This window comes from Atheta coriaria, unplaced genomic scaffold, assembly GCF_025399875.1.
Source record: "Atheta coriaria isolate IRGN ID8LTWV9N9 unplaced genomic scaffold, Caltech_Dcor_3.1 hic_scaffold_9_pilon, whole genome shotgun sequence".
In the NCBI taxonomy this organism is placed as follows: Eukaryota; Metazoa; Arthropoda; class Insecta; order Coleoptera; family Staphylinidae; genus Dalotia; species Dalotia coriaria.
Window position 1 is genome coordinate 14,203,525 of NW_027045451.1, and position 18,849 is coordinate 14,222,373.

At 35.3% G+C, this 18,849-nt stretch overlaps 2 protein-coding genes and 2 long non-coding RNA genes across 10 annotated transcripts; 2 read left to right on the plus strand and 2 right to left on the minus strand.

Annotated features, from left to right (window-relative positions):
* Positions 1–353: 353 nt before the first annotated feature.
* Positions 354–13,173, plus strand: Lpin (phosphatidate phosphatase LPIN). Of its 5 annotated transcripts, XR_010549806.1 has the most exons (13): positions 354–486; positions 7,621–7,911; positions 7,993–8,163; positions 8,334–9,141; positions 9,212–9,502; positions 9,622–9,730; positions 9,792–10,020; positions 10,081–10,440; positions 10,502–10,650; positions 10,716–11,070; positions 11,128–11,231; positions 11,409–12,203; positions 12,293–13,173. XR_010549806.1 is itself a non-coding variant. In XM_065311896.1 (12 exons), exons 2-12 carry the CDS (start codon positions 7,726–7,728, stop codon positions 12,417–12,419), a joined length of 2,889 nt encoding a protein of 962 aa, XP_065167968.1. In that variant the 5' UTR covers positions 354–486; positions 7,621–7,725; the 3' UTR covers positions 12,420–13,173. The 5 variants fall into 5 exon arrangements, 4 of the variants coding, with proteins under 4 accessions (XP_065167968.1, XP_065167971.1, XP_065167970.1 ...); XM_065311896.1 differs by lacking the exon at positions 11,409–12,203; XM_065311899.1 differs by lacking the exon at positions 11,409–12,203 and having other exon boundaries at positions 9,646–9,730.
* Positions 13,174–13,202: 29 nt separating this feature from the next.
* On the minus strand, positions 13,203–13,591 carry LOC135798918 (uncharacterized). The gene is made up of 2 exons (XR_010549808.1): positions 13,453–13,591; positions 13,203–13,373 (listed from the first exon to the last, which is right to left on the minus strand). It is a non-coding gene; the product is annotated as an uncharacterized lncRNA (long non-coding RNA).
* A 13-nt stretch (positions 13,592–13,604) lies between these two features.
* LOC135798915 (trifunctional nucleotide phosphoesterase protein YfkN) lies at positions 13,605–17,646 on the plus strand. 3 transcript variants are annotated; one of them, XM_065311900.1, is made up of 5 exons: positions 13,605–13,763; positions 13,968–14,178; positions 14,642–14,873; positions 14,933–16,440; positions 16,501–17,646. In XM_065311900.1, the coding sequence occupies exons 2-5, from the start codon at positions 14,053–14,055 to the stop codon at positions 16,588–16,590; spliced, it is 1,956 nt and encodes a 651-aa protein (XP_065167972.1). In that variant the 5' UTR covers positions 13,605–13,763; positions 13,968–14,052; the 3' UTR covers positions 16,591–17,646. The 3 variants fall into 3 exon arrangements, with proteins under 3 accessions (XP_065167972.1, XP_065167974.1, XP_065167973.1); XM_065311902.1 differs by lacking the exon at positions 13,968–14,178 and having other exon boundaries at positions 13,607–13,763; XM_065311901.1 differs by lacking the exon at positions 13,605–13,763 and having other exon boundaries at positions 14,082–14,237.
* Positions 16,446–18,474, minus strand: LOC135798917 (uncharacterized). Its single transcript, XR_010549807.1, has 2 exons — positions 17,642–18,474; positions 16,446–16,767 (listed from the first exon to the last, which is right to left on the minus strand). It is a non-coding gene; the product is annotated as an uncharacterized lncRNA (long non-coding RNA).
* Positions 18,475–18,849: the final 375 nt, after the last annotated feature.

Below are 18,849 nucleotides of genomic sequence, written 5' to 3' on the forward strand. Positions count from 1 at the left end.
TGCAATGGTTTTGAATGTTTTATGGCAAGTCCTCGCGAAGAACTTCTAATCTGTTGTATTATTTTCATATAAATTCAAAATTGTTAAATAATTGATTATTCAATTGTAATTATTTAGAGGCTTGTTAGCGATACCATTTTAGATTTTATATAAATCTCGTTATAAAACTATGATTTCTTGAATGTATTGTTTTGTGGGAAAAGAATGAGTTTTGTTTATATCAATAAAGTCCGGCAGGAAAGTAGTCGTCAGTGTATAATCTGTGGTGAGTCTTTTAACTTTAATATGAATAAGGCTACAATAGATGTCGCTACCACGTTAATTCCAGAACTAGTTATTTCTCTTTTCTTGTCATCCACACGTCTCACTTCATTTCAGTCAGATTTTCAGTCAGTAACAATGTGTGGTTGAGTGTGGTCGTGAGCAACGTTATTTGGTGAACAGTTTTTTTTTGGAAAATTCCTACTGCTTTATTTGCCCCATCACGTAAGTCCAATACCTGTATTTATCATCCACATATTAGCCTAAAAGACGATTGTCTCGTGGCTCGTCAATAACGTCAAGGTTGAGCGAAGACGTGATTCATAAACATAACCCTCTCAGCTGTGACAGTATTATATTGCCTTGCAGACTGGCGGAGCTACTTGCGCGTCGGGTTGTCAGGTGTTTTGATCAATAATGCCGGCGAAATTTTCCCACTTGGACACTCACTACCGAAGGGGGTGTGTTGGGTGTGTTTATGATGATTATGATGCCGATCTGCACGCATTTCATTACATTTTTATTCGGATAATTTGTCTCTGGTTTATCAGTGGTGACAAGACAAGAATTTTGCAAGTAATTCTTGATAAGTAGCATAGTAACGTAATGCATCCTCATGAAATGTAACGAAAACGAATACGTGCCTAGTTAAATTTCTATTTTAATCAATAAGTATTAAAAAAGAATTCTACGGGCATGGTAACTATATTATACCTACATATATACAATTGCGATACAATAGCATTATAACTGTAAAAGACGTTGACAAAGAGTACAACAGAGTATGACAGACGAGAAACCAAATCAGGTGGTAATTTTCCAGACGAGGCGACCCTTGACAACGACGCGAATTCATAAAAACTTGTTCGGGCGGTGACTCATGGGATCACATTTTCGGAATTCGTTTGATGTACGTTTCAATGTAAGCACACATGCGATATATTATTCACAACGTTGGCGATGTATCGGATGGAATAAGCCATGTTGGAGGGGAAATGCTCTCCACGCAGTTGCATAAGGATTGTGCAATATTATAAGGATTACATGTACTTGTTAAACAACTGGTGTACTGCAGAAGTTTAATAGATTTATGTTTTTTCATTTTTTAAATCTAATTTAGTAAAATTGCAAATATTGCAACAAATATCTACGTATATGCAAAGCTGCCGGTAGTGTAGCAAGCTTATACTTTCTTTAAATGTTTTCAACTATTTTCTATTAACTTAGCTGACTTTGATTTTATCCCTTTCATTACGCGAGTATGAACCAAACATATGAGTTGATACGTGTTCATTTCCGGTTTGGAATTAGGCCAGATATAGCTCATTGTAGGATGCTGGCACACACATCTCGAAAGATTGCAAACGTGCCAAGGAAATATGAAAAAGCTAAATTTGCACCAGTAGACCTAGTCATTTTTGCTTGGCTTTGAAAATTTTGTGTTTATAAAGTCATTTATCTTCCAAAATTTAGGTTGTACCTAGTTGACTATAGTTTTATATATATGTATAATAATAATAAATATCATTAATAACATGACGTCGTCTTGGACTATATTATGTTTTGTTTGTGTGCTACGCACGCCATGTTTTTGCTATACTTGTTTATTTTAGTGTCTATCTAAAGAGGCGGTACAATGTTACTCGGAGTCACGACCAAGGTAACATCAATTTGAGACCGGTTGTTTGTTATTGGTGGCGGGAGCTCAATACGCCTAATGTATGTTATTGTATTATATTGGAACGTTTATGCTCGGTTGAACCTTTGCACAAACAACATAGTTCAATTATTTTTTACATATGCCAAATATTGCTTTAATCTAAGAAATTTTAGGTATGAAAACTATAGAGAATTTAATTTATTTAAGATTGTACGTGAAGTGAGTGAATTACATTTTGTTTCGAGGAATACATGTTTTGCCTCGAAGGCATCGTCAGTAACTTCGTCTATTTCTTATAAAATATTTAATTAAAATAAATAATTAATAACTACCTATACGATCATTCTCACCGTACTCACTCATTCTACTCGAAGATTTATTAAAAATATTTACTAATTTGTTGGCATTGCAAATTGTTTACATAGTTACAGAAATCCTTCAACAGTTTCTGATCATGTGGGCAGTCATGAAAAGTGTTTCGTTTCAAGTTTAAAGAAAGCGTTTTATTTTTCGGCGCTCAGACGGCGACACGTGCCAAAATTATTTGTGAATCTTCTGCGTCTCGCAATAATGTGCGTCTCACGTAGGACTGGCCGCAGTAGGTTGTTGCGAACTGTAGGTTGATATGTGACACATTTGTTTGGCAAACTATTTGGTAATAAAAGAAGAATAAATAAACGCATGTTGAGATGTTACGTTTCATCTGTGTCTACACGTGCAAACAGTTCTTGAATTGGATATAATGCAATCTTGTCATTTTATTTATCGACATGCTACACAATTTATTTAATTATTTGTTTAATTATTGTTTTAATTAATTAGTTATGTATATCTTGAACAGGGCAATTAAATTAATTTTGGATATTCGCCTGAGTATAGAGTTTTCTATGCGTTTTCATTATTTATTCGAACTTGTTTTACATTCATAGCATTTTACCTTCATAATAAGTGTGTAACCAATACAATACATAATTTATGTTGTTTTTGTCTAAAAACTAGATCCATGTGTGGTATTAATGTTTTTAATGTTTTGCATAATTTGAATTTACAAATAGAACTCAGCCGATAAACTCACTTGAACCGAACCTTCGCTGATGCACAAAACGTGGAATATGCGAACGCATATTTGTCACTACTACAAAGTCAATTTCTATTGAGTACTAAATAGAAGCAAACAAATTTAGATGTGTTTGTTTTTTAATCTACAATGTATTTATAAACAAATTGATACGGTTTTAAAAATAACAGGAAGCTCAAAAGCAGATAATGTAGTTTTCAAAATAGAGTATATCATGGCATGTGTTTCGTTAACTTTGTTTATTAGAATTATGATTTTATTATTTATTGTATTTATCTACGCAAACGCGGTATGCCATGTAGAATATCGCAGTAACTTGTTTTAATGCGTCAAACATACTGATAATGTATTCAAATTCATAATCACATATTTACACTGCCTTGAAATCTATAGTTTCAGAATTGTATCAGACAAATATTTAACGTGTGTTTGACATAAACAAATGTTTTATACTGCTCTCATGCGTATATTAATATAAATCGAATATAGTGTCAGATCATTTAATCGCTTGTTTATAGAATTTGTGGTGCCTGTATTTTGAATGAAATGAACTGAGAACGTATGAGAAATTCCTGAGCTGCGATTCGTCGAAAAAAGCGGCATGTTCGTGAAACTCGCGGTTGATTGGTCTACTCAAGAACGCGCCATACGTCAGTTTTGCAGGTGTAGTACTATGAATGTTAAATGAGTAGTAACTTGACTTTAGGCTTAGCTTGAAACTAGAGATACTTGACAATTTTCGGTATATCCAAAGGACCCGCGGTTGTTTTTACTTACTATCTTTGTATATTTTTAAAATTCCAAATGCAAATATTGACAAAAAAGTACGTTTCCTTGAGATAACTTGTAAACAGGAGGCATTTATTATTTTGAGAATGTTAAGTTTGAGAATGTCGGCAAATTAATGTTCACACTGTGTAGCATTTTCGTAGTAAACACAATTTTATGTGTGCAACGTGGGCTCGTCTAGTAGAGTTCACCATCGGCGTGCCACGCGCACCGCACACAGAGTAGGCCGAAATGTTTGTTGTGCAAATTTAAATTTTCAAGGTTACTTTATCTTTAACTGTGTGATCTACCGTGTATTAAGTGGATACTCAAATTTTTTAAGTGACCGAAATCTTCAACATGGGTTAAGGATGTTATAAGTGCGCAAAACGTTTCCTGTTTGTTTATATTGCAAATAGTTTGCATATTGTGAGTTAGCATTTGAATGGGAATTTGCACGTTTTTCAAGGACAGCATTCAATTATAAATTGTTATGATATAAAATACGCCGTAGAAATTCTGTTTTGTTTTTATAGGTCAAATTTACATATCAGGCACTTTTAAACATTTAAAAATCATTATAGTGCATAAAAAATTGAATGGTTAGTAGTCTTGATGACAACTGATATGTTTTTATGTTTGCTTCCACATTCTACTCTACATTTACTTTGCCTTTATGGTTTGTTTGGTTTGTATATTCCGCAATGCCTATTATATAATATGTGTCACCAGATGAAATACGTTTATTTTTTATCTTAATGTTATTATTGTTTAGATTTTTGTCTTGATTTTTGATTTGTGCAATATATTTAGCGCTCGCAGAACAAAACAAATTGATGCATTTGACTGTTTAAGCGAAGGATGTGCGTCATGTGCGCACGATTGTGTCCTTCGGTTTATGAGTCCATTTTTAAGTACGTTGTTTACGTTTGTAATTTGCAAAACGTCATAGCGTCAAACGTAAACCCAATTATTTGTCGAAATTGAATTCAATATTTTAATTTATTCTATTGTGAATTAGGAGCCTTCGGAATAATAATATGTAATCGCGTGATGTGTACAAAATCGATGAAGGATCACTCAGAATGATTATAAGGTACATTTTTGCGAATTGCCAATTTCATACGAATTTTATTTCGACGTAATTACGTAACATGCTTCGATTGAAAATATAACAACCTAATAAGTACATCGAATAACAAAAATACTGATGACCATCAATCATGAGTGTTTTTTTCGTTATTTTTTATTTGCAATAAACGATAGGTACATAGATATAGGTACTTAATGATTAATATTGGAATAATGCCAATGTAATCTGTTATCTAATAATCAACCATAACAAAGCATACATCAACTACGTTGCTTTAATAACATGTTTTTTAACCAATGATATGCGTAGGAGTAGTTGCAAAGTTTGCGAACGGGAAAATATTTTCGCACATTAACATTAAATAAATAAACGCACATTAACTCTCAAAATTGCGTTATAAAAGTTTGTTTTCTGTTATATATTGTATTAGTTTTAAGTAGGAAGGATTTAATTTAATCTTTTAATTCGGAATAAATGAAATTTTACAAAAATTTTGCAATTTTTTCGTTTTCCACGAAGTAAGAAATAAGTTACTACCAAGCTTTATTTTTGTTAAAATATTTGTAAAGTATTTGAGTCGCTTGATTGAAGGTTTAAAAAAATCTCTTGAAATGTTCAGCTTTTTGGCATTATTTATGTAACTTCATTATTGATTCATTATTCATTATTAACAGCATTATTGTGCTTTCATATGACAAATAGAGTTTAACATTTACGGCAGAAAATGCTGTTAAACCACGGCTGCGCAGACTTCAGACCCATGACTTCCGATTAAATCACACGATATTAATTTATTTAAAGAAACAAAATATCTTACTTCTTACTGCATTCGAAGCTTGTTTACTTCCTTATAATTTCCAACTGCCACTGACATACAATATACATATTATTGCGCAATGGATCGTTTAATATAACCATAATTACAAAGTGAAAATTACAGGAGTTTAATAGTAAATAGCTGAAATAGAGAGTGTTACAACTCGCAACTTGTATTCTTAATTAACATTACAGTTGATATGTGCGGCAGTATGACTCGAAAAGTTACTGCAATCTGTGAAGTCAATTTAAAAGTTAAATCAGCTGCTTGCAAAGCACGAGTCAATGCATCGCCGACTCCCCAGAATCGTTAAACTAAGAACTCAATATCTATTTGAACTCTATACGCATTCATAGGTAGTTCAATGGAATCATAGCTTTTATGAAGTTATATTCGTTCTTGTTATTGAATGAAAGTACACTTAACTGCTTATATTATTATTGAATCGAATTTCGTGCTATTTATAACCAGACTTACTTAACCGTAAGTAATTTGTGTATTGTTACTGGAAATCGTCATTTAATCATTTACTTAATCGAAATTTTTATACAGTGTGTTTTTAGGTGTGATTTTGGTGTATCAATTATTATGTTTGTAATGGAAAATTATTGTACTTTCTTATGAGCAACAAATCAATTCTTTACGTCAATGATATAAATGAAAGGTCAAATTATATTGTGGAATTTCTATATTATCAGTAATAACTGATTAAATGTATATCTTTTTGGTATCACAAATTATGGAACAATGACGAGGCAGTGTAGATTACTCTATAAATGTGACGAATATGCGAATCTATTGTACGCCATTGAGGATAATTTTTAAAAGTATTTGTATTTATGATTGAGCGCAGTTTGCACTGCATATATAAATGTTAGTAAGGTGATAAACACAGTTATGAACCGTCCGATTCAAATTTGCACGCATATTATTCTCACACAATCGCGACGCGACGTAACGAGGTGTCGTGTTCAGCCATTATCTATCGCACGATTGTGTGTGACGAGCCACCAAGTCGCGCAATACGATTTTATAAATGTGCGCGCGGAGCGAAAGTAAAACCAGTCGATCTTCGAACTCGAGTGCGAACGCAGCTACGCTACAACCAACCAAACGCAATTTAAACAAACTAATCAAAAGTCATACAAGTGGCTTATAAAGAACTTCTAGTTGTTATATAGTGTTAAATAGTTTTAGGTTATCACTTTGAAATTTTAAAAGACTGATTTTTGCATCAAGTTTTATGCGAACCGTGAATGTGCAATAAATTTAATTATAGTTTAAGCATTCAAGTTTTGCAACTGTGAAGTTTGTCAATATTTGGACTTATATTTCGCGCGTGTTGCAATAACTTTCAAATCTTGGCGAACGTATGTTGTTCGTGTTTGAAAACTGTAAGTAATTTGTCTTTAAATTCAATCAGTCATTTTCAAGTTATTTACAAAACAAAAACATTTTAAGTTATTTAAAAACCTGCATATCTTAAAATAGGTTTAATGTGTGTAATCGATATTCATAGCGTGTATCGAAACTAAACCGAATATGTGCCCATTTCTATGACAATAGTAGACTAAAGTTCAAGAACCTTTTCTAGGAGATGATTTTAGTGATTTAAAAAAAAGTTTTATCACTCGTCTCGATTGTTTTAATCGTGGTTTGTTGATCACGAAAATGTAATGTTTTGGACTTTGTTTTTTGAGATTCGAAGAATTTAATAAGTTATTCTTTGTGTTTACAATTTGTTCCGTTCGAGGCAATGCATGTAGGCATTGCAAAATAAAACTATTTCGCTTATATGTACATTTAACAATTATAGTCATTAGTGTGCGTCATACGCAAAAGGTCGACGTTTCTTTGTTCAGATTTAGAATCATAAAACATCTATTATTTATTTACTGATAAGTTTGATGTTTGTTTCATGCTAGAACTTTATTTTGTTACAGGTATGTTCTCAAAATCTGAAGAAATTGACGATTAGAATGTGTCTGGGTGCAAAATAATCAAAATCAATTACATAATCCCAACGTGCACCAATCCCACCGACCAAGATGTCTATGAACTACATCGGCCGGGTGTTAAATAACTTTAAGGAATTTTACAATGAAATCAATGGCGCTACACTCACCGGCGCAATCGATGTCGTCGTCGTTGAGCTGCCGGATGGCACGTTCAACTGCTCGCCGTTTCACGTACGCTTTGGCAAGATTGGCGTGCTTCGAAGCCGAGAAAAAGTGGTAGGTTAATTTGAATACCGAAATTTGAATGCGAAATGAAAAGAAAGGATTTTAATTTGGTTTATTGTGGATGGGTTTCAGGTCGATATCGAGATCAACGGAGAACCTCAAGATATACATATGAAACTAGGTGAAAGTGGCGAAGCGTTTTTCGTCGAGGAGGTGCTCGACTCTGACAATGAGGACATCCCCGAACATTTGGCAACTTCGCCAATTCCGGTTTCGCATTTTGAAGAACTCTATAATTCGCAGGTATATATTGCTTGCGGCTTTTTTTTCGCTAGTACGTCAACAGACAACACGTTGATTAATATATAAATCTAAAAATGAGGTCATGCGTTCAACAGACTCTAGAGGCTAGACAGTAGTACACAGTTATACGTAGCAGCAACCTTATTGATGTTAATTCTACCTATTTTTAGGGACGCCGTCGCAATAGTTTTGATCTTGGTGATAAAAAACCTGTGCAGAGCATCATTGATATTGAAAACTTGGAGAATCAAGCCAACGATTACAGCAAACGTCGCTATACTGCCGACAATGATAATGAGAAGAAGCGCGGTCGGGACTTTATCAAGCGCCAAATTGGTTTGGGAAATTTAGATTGGGCAGAAGCTTCCATGGAAGACTTGACTTTGTCTCTACAATCTAATACCAAAGGGAGTGCGGATGATCTCACGCAGAAGGATGAAGTTTCCGATACTATTTTTAAGATGGACAGTCTTGATGGCGAGAAAACTCAACCGTCAACACCGAAAGAAGAAGGAATAACTGGTACTCCTGTAGTACCAACTGTTCTCACTACACCTGCACCTGTAGTGACACCCAAGAATGAAGATACTTCTAACGAATCAAAGAGTAGCAAGAAGAAGCGCAGAAAGAAAAGTGTTATGAAGAAGAAGAATTCTCAGCGTAAAGTTTCATCTGTCGAACAGCCTACTATGGACGCACCGGAATTGCAGCTTGAACCTAAAGGTAACGACTCAAACACAGATCGCAGTTCGATGGAAAGCAGCCCGTCTGAGACGGATCTAAAAGAAGGCAGCAAGGCGGAGGAAAATACTGTTTCGACCAGCTCCAACACCAGCCGCAAAGTTCCTATGGATCCAGATTTTCACTTTTTCAGTGACACCGAGCTCACTACCAATCCGGCTGATTCAAGGCCTAATACTCCGATTCACGTCGAATCTGTACAGTCTGATACTGAATTTGAAGTACAGAAAAGTAAAGGTGAATTTAATTTAACAAATTATTTTCCTTCTAAATATTTATGTTGTATGTGCATGTTATATGAATACAGAAGATGGCAAGGCGCCGACATCAAATCCAAGCCAAAGCTGGGCCTGGGGTGAATTCCCTAAGAATATGACTCAACAAATGTCGCCGACAACGGAAAATGCCGGCGATGTCGACCCCAATCAGGATCAACAGTCGATGTTGAGTCACGTGTTTTCATTTATGAAACAAAACAAGCATCGACATCGCAACAGCAAAACCGACGGTGTTTACCTTGCTGATATCAGCTCGGGCGCGATTGAGCCGGAAGTCGCTTCGCTGTACTTTACTACAAATAACTACAAGCGTAACACAGGTAACAAGAACAGTTTGAGCACGTTATTTGTTGAGCATGTGAATTGTGTAGCTATGATGGGTTTCTGCTTGCGTGTGGTGTGTCTTGTAATATCGATGTTATGTGTATTTACCGTTCAGATGCAGACATGGATTGTGAATCAGGGAATGGACCATCATTAACGCAGAGTCCTAACAGCGCCGAGGGTTCCAAATCGATTGACTCTGATTTTGACGAACAAAACAAACTGTAAGCAAAATATGTTCCTTTCTACCTTTTCTAAAATTACTAATTTCTTGCTTTTGAACAGTGCTCAATCGTATATGCATGATATTTCCATTTCGATGTGTGGATGGGATCCTGAACCGACCGATGACAACTTTATTCGTCATGTAGTGGCCTTCAGCGATCTTTGCAACAATCCGTCATTGTTCGAGTCGGAGAGTCTTGTGGTGCGGATCAAGAAGAAGTACTACACATGGAAAGTTGCAGCGCCGATCATTTCTAGTCTCATTATTTATCAACGACCCCTGCCTCAAGTAAGTTTTTTTTTTTGCTTTCTAAACAAGATTTATTTAATTCTGTGATTAACAATTTAGTCCACCGTTGAGCAATTGGTGAATATTCATATGCCAGTTAACAATAACAACAATCCTACGCCTGAAAAAGAGCCGAAAACAGAACAGCGGTCGTATTGGTGGAGTTGGCGACGTGGTCGTAATTCTAGGGAAACCACTCCAGTTACTGAGACAGCGGATAAGCTGCCTGAACTGGAATCAATCAAAGTGGAGGAGGCGCCTGCAACGAAAACCGAAGCTATCGCAACTACTATGACTCCTATCGATAGTAGTAAAGATTCTGGTTGTGAAGAAAAAGGATTGTCTGATTCACCTGAGTCAAACATGTGTGGTCTTGGCGAGAAGTGCCGCAAGACTTTGAGATTAAGTTCCAACCAAATTGTAAGTAATTTGAATAACGTAAATTTATATTTTAAGTACATATGCTAATTTTTATGAAAAGGCAAAGTTAAATCTGAGAGCCGGTATGAACGAAGTGGAATTTTCGGTTACCACTGCATACCAAGGAACGACCAGATGCAAGTGTCACATTTATCGCTGGAAGTGGGATGATAAAATTGTCATTTCCGATATTGATGGCACAATTACCAAGTAAGTGTTTAGCCATTATTTTAATGACTATTTTTACGACTGTTCAAATGTATTATTTAATAAAGGTCAGACGTCTTGGGACACATTTTGCCGATTGTTGGAGCTGATTGGGCTCAGACTGGAGTTGCGCAACTCTTCAATAAGATCAAAGACAACGGTTATAAATTGTTGTATTTGTCAGCCCGTGCAATTGGCCAAGCACGCACTACGCGTGACTACCTCAAATCTATCAAGCAAGGTGATCTATATATGCCGGACGGTCCTGTGTTACTGAATCCGACATCGCTGATCACCGCCTTTCATCGCGAAGTAATTGAAAAGAAACCGGAACGGTTTAAGATTTCGTGCATGAGTGATATTAAGGCTCTCTTTCCGCCGGACTCTGATCCGTTTTATGCTGGATATGGAAATCGAATTAATGTATGTGTGAATAAATTTATTTTTATTTAAAAGTTGCTCTAATTAATGTTATTACAGGATGTTTGGGCTTACACCGCTGTTGGCATTCCAATTGTGCGCATTTTCACGATAAACTCGAAGGGAGAGCTCAAACATGAGTTGACTCAGACTTTCCAATCAAGGTATGTGTTTATTATTCAGTTTATTACTTATAATATAAGGGCCAGTTCGGTACAGAGGAGTTTAAATGTATATTTAATTTTAGTTTGTAGTATAAATGTGGGGACAGGTGCATGGAAATATGTTGTCATTATAAGTGATTCTATTAAGTTTTGGTATGTTTCTTTTAATTTTTACAGTTATTCCGGCCAATCGTTGGTTGTCAATGACGTATTTCCACCAATCTTTAATAAAATTTTCTCAATTGACATTGACGATGACGAGATTGACGATACAGACTCGTCGTCTGACTAGTTAATGAGTTTAAACGAAATTTTGAACAAAACGTGATCGCGAAACATTGATCAATTGCATTTATAAATTACAAAATATGCAATTGCAATGTATTAAACTTAGCTGTGATGATCGAAACTGATATATTGTTAATGTTATTACGCGTAGATAATTTTACAAGATGACATAAAAAGTTTTACTTCTTTTTAACTTGTGCAAACTTGTTTGTAGTCATCTTTTGTTATAAGCTAACAAAAAGCACTAGTCATGTGAACAAAGTATCAAGCATAAAATAAATTGATATTTTTGATAGTAATGTTTTAATATAATATTAGCTGATATTTGCCATGACCACTGTGTTAGCATGGGAAACAAATGGAACATTTGCAATAAGATCATATCATTATATTAATTAAGCATGTTTGACTGATTTGTTTTATGTGCAACTTTAAGTTCTTGTTTTATGTGCATCTTTAAGTGCTTGTTTTATGTGCATCTTTTAGTGCTTGTATTATATTTAAATAACTAACATGTGGTGGCGGCTAGCATTCGTGTAGGCAAATGTTCCTTTTATTTCATGTTCGATAATTGTAATGTAAAACAAAGTAGATATTTTGGCAAACTATAAAAATAATCAACGAAACCCACAATGCTCTGCAATATTCTGCACGTCCACACAAGCAACGCATTTGTTTGAATCGGTAAGCGTTAGTGATGAGTTTGCATTGAATTTCGTGTGGCGAATTTGTTTAGCATAATATTAATACTGTGTGCATTTTCTCTTTTGCAGTTATGCGAACATGAGCGTCATTGTCGATCAACTCTTTCCACATGTTCGTGATCCTGCAAATGACTACTCTACGTTTATTTACTGGCGTGCACCAATGCCAATTGTCGATGATTTGCCGGCGCTCTAAATAGGGAAATGTTGTCGTCGGTGAATTGCGGGGCGCATTTACTAAATTAACGTCGCATTATTCAATATTAAAAAGAAGAAATTTCATTCGTAACTTATTCAAAATGAAAAGCTAAAGTGTGTAACTTTCAAATTAAACATATTGGTGTCTCTTGCTGACTAAACAATACTATTGCAAGTTGCGTAGTTACATTTAAAATTTGCAAGTTTTAATACACGCTAAGTTCACTGCTCTAGAATGGCTTTTATGCTACGTACTTTGCATAATAAACTTGCATCCATTAGACTCATTCGATTGATAAAGCTGAAGTTCTTTGATTAATTTCTGTAGTTGTGATTTGTTAATTTAACAATTTTAGAGTGGTTAGTCTATTTTAGTGCTACGTATATTACCAATTGTTTAAGATACCAATTTGTTTGTAGGAAAACGTAATGTTTATTGGTAGTTTTTAGAATGTGTTAGATGAATTGTAAATTCACGATTATTGAATTGAAAAGGCTGTTGGTATTGTGATAATAACTACCAATGCATTGGATTCCATAATACTGTTAGTTTTTTTTGTTAGATATATATTTTTGTATTTGGAAACATAATAATCAATTATTTCTTTGTGATATTTATTTTTAAGTAGATCAATTTCAGTCTGTGTGTTTTCCTAATTTTTACGTGTACGCTATTGTTTGATGCGAAAAATACATTTATGTATGCAATGAAATGGTATGATAAAAAATATAGAAATAGCAACTGATATAAACGATATATGTATGTTAAAAAATTCGAATGTTTTCAAATATTTCGAGTTTATTACTTTCTAGGAACTTTTGTACAAACCTATCGAATTTTAACTTTCATGTGCATTATATATTCTGGAATAAGTTTCAAGGCAAAACCCATTTCAATATGCGACAATTTGGTCCTTTGGTTTAACCTTGCAGTGATCTGATTATCCAAAAACTACCACATTAATTAAAGGATTAAAAAAAGAAAACCATTGGAACCCAGAATGTGAATGCCAATAGCATGAATTTTTTACCTTATGGCAGCATTTTATCACAAAATGCATAAATTTGTTGGTAAATTCCATCCAGCCTTTCCCCTTAACATTGTTGTTTGCTTCACGGATAATTTTCCGATTCTTTCTATCGTCCTGCGCAGGACAAAGCCAATCCAAGATGGTGGACGTCCTTGGCATGACATAAATTATGATGTCATTATGTAATCTCGCGCAAATGTCAATGTTGAACACGAATTTATAATTATGTACAAATACGTGTGAGTTCTTACTCGGCAATGAACGCAAATAAAGTCCAATACGCGTGGTAGTTGCAACACACTATTAGTTAGGTGAGTTTTAAATGAATACATTAGATAACCTCAAACTAGATTTTATCATAATCATATTTCTGTGCATAATTCTCGGTATCATTTCCAAATAACTCCTGTCCATTCTCATCAAGAACAATCTACGAGAATAACGTTGATTTCACTTGCATTTAACAAAATGTACATAATTTTCACATAAAATAACTTGTGTGGGTTTGTTTGTAGCTAGAACTTGTACATTAAAAACAAGCAAACAAAACAGGTAGCTTTTTACTTAAAACAAGAGTGATCCTTCTAAAAAAAGAGCACGATGGCGAGCTTCGCGGCGCAAGCGGCCCTCCGCGTCAAATGGACTTCGTTGGTGGAGGACCATAGTATCGAAGTACCGCCGGAGGTCACAAACAAAGTGACCAGTGTTGTTGGATGGCTGAAGCAGGTCAACAATACACTTACAATGTGTACATGTTACGTTGTTAAGCCACACGCACAATGCATGTAATTATTTCCTTCTTATCAGTTGTTTCATTAGGGAGATAGATTGTCAGCAAACACCCAGTTACCAGTTGCGAAATTTTCATTAATCACACCTTTAAGTTGACTTCATAATCACATAATTGCACTTATGATTTAATATGGTTTCTTTTCTACATTAATAGATGGTTTTCAGTACATATTTAAATATGTATTGATATTGTGTAATTGTCTGTACTGTTCAAATAGAAAGGTAACTGGGGAGTCAGCAATCAGCCTTTAGCTCTAGCTTTAGCTCTAGGCATTGACCTAATTACCTAGATAGTTTTTAAAAAAAACTTTAATTAGCTTTCTGCAGTGTGAATTGTACATTGGCTGCGCTTGGTTACTCATAAGTTTTTGTTCTTTTTTTCTGTATCGGTGACCAGGCGTCGCTGGAGGTGAAAGCAGCAGGACTAAGGGCAGTGAGCAAACTCTCTGAAAACGCCATGGCGAATCAAAACCAACTCGTGATACTTCACTATAACGATGTGTACAATGTCGAGCCTCGTCCTACGGAACCCGTTGGTGGTGCGGCGCGATTTTTGACCGCAATTAAAAGTTTTCATCATCTCAATCCCCTGATCTTTTTCAGTGGTGATGCTTTTTCACCTAGCATGTGTAAGTAACACAATTTAGATATACGTATTTAGTATTCAAGTTTTTATTAATATTTTCAGTGAGTACATTCACACGCGGAGAACAAATGGTTCCAGTTCTTAACGATGTTGGAACTCATTGTGCTGTGCTTGGCAATCACGATTTTGACCACGGATTAGAAGTGCTCGCGCAATGGGTAGCAAAGTGCAACTTTCCATGGTTGATGTCCAATGTTGTGGATAATGAAACTGGTCGTCCATTGGGGGAAGGTAAGATCACGCACGTGATTGATTTTAATGGTAGGCGAATTGGACTGGTCGGTTTGGTCGAAAAGGAATGGTTGGACACGCTCGCCACTATCAATCCGGAAGAAGTCACATTTCTTGACTATAGCGAAGCTGGGCAAAAATTAGCACAGCAGTTGAAAGCAGAAGGATGTGATTACATTATAGCATTGACGCACATGCGGACTCCCAACGATATTAAACTAGCAGAGACCTGTCCAGACATTGATCTTATCTTGGGTGGACATGACCACGTTTATGAAGTCCAGGTCGTAAATGGGATACATATAATTAAGAGCGGAACGGATTTCAGACAGTTTAGCAAGATTACGATTAATTTTGATAAGGCTACACCTGAAATTGACGTTGAAGAAATAAACGTGAATGCTAATTATGCGGAAGATGCTGAATTGAAAGAAAAGTTAGATAAATATTCAGCTGTTGTCGAAAAGCGAATGGATGATGTCCTTGGAAGTTTTTCAGTACCACTGGACGGTCGTTTTCAGTCCGTACGCACTTCTGAATCAAATCTCGGTAATTGGATCTGTGATGTAGTTCTAGCTGCCACCGGTGCTGATCTCGTCCTTCTCAATTCGGGCACTCTGCGCTCTGATCAAGTGCATCCTGCTGGCGATTTTACAATGCGTGATTTAGTCAATATCCTGCCGATGCGTGATCCACTTGTTCTTATTCAGGTGACAGGCCAACAAATTCTTGAGACCCTCGAAAATGGTGTAAGTCAGTATCCAAAACTCGAGGGGCGATTTCCGCAAGTTGGCGGAATCAGTTTCGCGTTTGAGCCAGCACGCCCGCCCGGTCAACGTGTCGATCCCGATTTTGTACGAATCGGCGATGAGTACCTTAAGTTGGATCAGACTTATCGCCTTGCTACCAAAACCTATCTGCATTCTGGTTGTGACGGATATACTATGTTGAAGAACGCTAAGGTTTTGGTTGACGATGATGAGTGCCCAATGCTTGGACTGGCAGTGCAAAATCACTTTCAGGCGATTAATATGCGTTTAGGGAAGACGCGCAGACATTCGAAACATAGGCAGTCGTTGGTGACGCTGTCACGGAGGCACAGCCTGGTAAAGATGTTGGACGGGAGCGAACTTGATGGGCCTCCACCGTTGAGAAAGACAAGCACGGCGGAGGGTTCTGTACCGCCAGTTACGCACGGACCACACACTCATCCGCACAACAAGTTGACGCGGAGAGCATCTCTAGATGATTTGGAGGATGACACTTGTGCGCTCACTCCGAAAATTGACCGGAGAATAATTATTATAACATCTCCAGAGGTAAATTATCATGAGTTCTATTTTTATTTTGCATAATAAACAATTTTGTTTTTATTCTAGAAAAAAACCGAATTGAAGATACAAAGACAACGCCTCGAACAAGATTCAGTCATTCAGGAGGTCGAGGACGAGAGTTCTCCGCAGTATTAAGACACGATTTGAATGTATCTTTCTATTTATGTGAATCTTCCAGTTTTCTTCCTCTTTAACTCTATGATTCCATTTGTTGGTGCCATTATGGTTGGTTGATATTTATTTAATGTATTCATTTCTGAACCATGACCATGGGATATTTATAGCTCTCTGAAAGCGTCAAAGATGTGAAATCTATAAGATATTATTAATATTAATTAAATAACATTTTGTTAATATTAGAAGGAAAGTACAAATTAATTACTGATTTATTGATGTCAAACTTCAATTGTAATTGTATCATGAGTTATTTGATTAATTTTGAACATAGAATGTGCAGTCTTCATGTCGAATATGATCACACCTCTTTGATTACGTATAAGAGCTAATAATTCTTAGAATGGCAGGAATTGATCTACAATTTCTATGTAAAAACAAAGCAAAAACGAAACAGTATCAAATACTTCAGCTTGATTCTACTAGGTAGTGAAAGCGTTAATCGTGTAGTTAGTAGTTTGTTGAAGGTATTGGATAATTAAAAAAAGACATGTCGATTGCAGTGGATGACACACCAAATTTACAAATTATCTTAAAATAAGTCAACTTTTTGCTTAAAGACACACGATACGCGTCAACTAAATATGTAAAAATGCAAGGATATGTACAACTATTAATTGCTAATTACCAGATAATCAAACAAAACGAACATACAATGAAAGACGTAAATCATGATGCTTTAGCTAAAATCACACATGTTATAATCTGTGATATAATTTTCGATAAGTAGACTGAACATTTCGATACATTAACATTATTGCGCTAATTGTACACACACGAGTATTGAGAATTGAAGGCGGACGCCATGTCAATTTACCATCGAAAGTAGAATGCACTATTTGTGTGTTTGTGGGGTCTGTTTTCATGTTGGAATTTATAGCAATTGAATATAAATCGCATGTATGGTGCACTTTGTTGAACGATATCTACACAATGCTTATTGTAATTTGGTCGAACAAATATTGTTGCTTTGAGATGGACACAACATGACGTTAAATATATTATACTTTACCTAAATATACTGTTTTGAGGATCCTTAATTTATAGTTGTTCACGTGTAACGTTTCAATCCAAACGGCAAGTCGCAGCTTGTCGTCTGGTTCTTCACACACTGCATATGTTTAAACCTTTTTCCGCTTGACGCCTGAACTCATTAAAATGATTAAATTGACCATTGTATTCAAATCTTATTCATGGCTGTGTATAAATATTCTTTGTTCGGTGTTTTCGGCCATTATCTAGTTTTTATTTAAAGCTTAACATGTTATTTTCCCTTTATTTTGCGTTATTGTTTGGGTATTGTAAGAGTGTATACAAATTTACAGGAAATGGCACTGAAGTTTAATATTTTATTGATGAGAATGAAATTCTCAATAATATTTGTTACAAAAATCCTAATTAATCATACCTCAGGGTCCTTTGAATTTGTTTGGCTCGTTGCTACTCAATTCAATTAGAACAGTTGTGTTTAATGTTATTTGTTTTATGTCAAATTGTTTTCATCCCTCATTGTTTGCAGTCTTGTCTATGGAATACTCTACTCTTCACTATGCTTAACTACTCTTTTCATATATTCGCTCATTTTAATAACTACGCTCGAGCTGTTTTTCTAGTGTAAGAAGACTTTTCCTTTACATCTTCTACGCGCAACAATTTTTATTCCTTATTCCATTTCTCAAACATTTTTCTGAGACTTTTCTTCAAAATTTCAACATTTCAGAACTACTCAAGTAAACAATCATACACACAGGTGTAAAAGAGAATAAGGAAACGTGTGAATCTCCTACTTTTGTGGATCTTACAATTGTAAGGATATAGGCAATTGTTTATCGTAATAATAATAACCCCAGGATACACTTATTTGCACTAAATTCTTGTTTTTAGTAATGATGTTGTGTTTGTTGGTAGTGGTTACTGTTAGTGCAAATCCATATAACACTACTGTTCAGAAAAACTGCAGCGTACCATGAGTTTTATCTATTTGTATTCAATTCTCGCAACAGTATGTGAGTCATAGATGTGTGTTGTTTGTTAGTAGCAGTGAGGGTCCATTGAGTACCTATAGTGTCGAAATGCGTGCTCCTGTCAGCTTATGCAGTTTTGTATGTCAAAATGTTTTTGGATGTAGATGAGTGGGAATTGATTTTATTGTATTTCCGCTTTTAAAGCGCATGTTTTTCAATGGGTTTGGGACACAAAAAGTGATACTCTAAAATGGAC

Coding starts and splice junctions, on each gene's coding strand:
- Lpin (XM_065311896.1), top strand. CDS start 7,726: ATGTCTATGAACTACATCGGCCGGGTGTTAAATAACTTTAAGGAATTT. Junction 8,164..8,333: donor AAGAACTCTATAATTCGCAG/GTATATATTGCT, acceptor ACCTATTTTTAG/GGACGCCGTCGCAATAGTTT. Junction 11,232..12,292: donor ACTCAGACTTTCCAATCAAG/GTATGTGTTTAT, acceptor TCTCTTTTGCAG/TTATGCGAACATGAGCGTCA.
- LOC135798915 (XM_065311900.1), top strand. CDS start 14,053: ATGGCGAGCTTCGCGGCGCAAGCGGCCCTCCGCGTCAAATGGACTTCG. Junction 14,874..14,932: donor TGCTTTTTCACCTAGCATGT/GTAAGTAACACA, acceptor TAATATTTTCAG/TGAGTACATTCACACGCGGA. Junction 16,441..16,500: donor TTATTATAACATCTCCAGAG/GTAAATTATCAT, acceptor TTTTTATTCTAG/AAAAAAACCGAATTGAAGAT.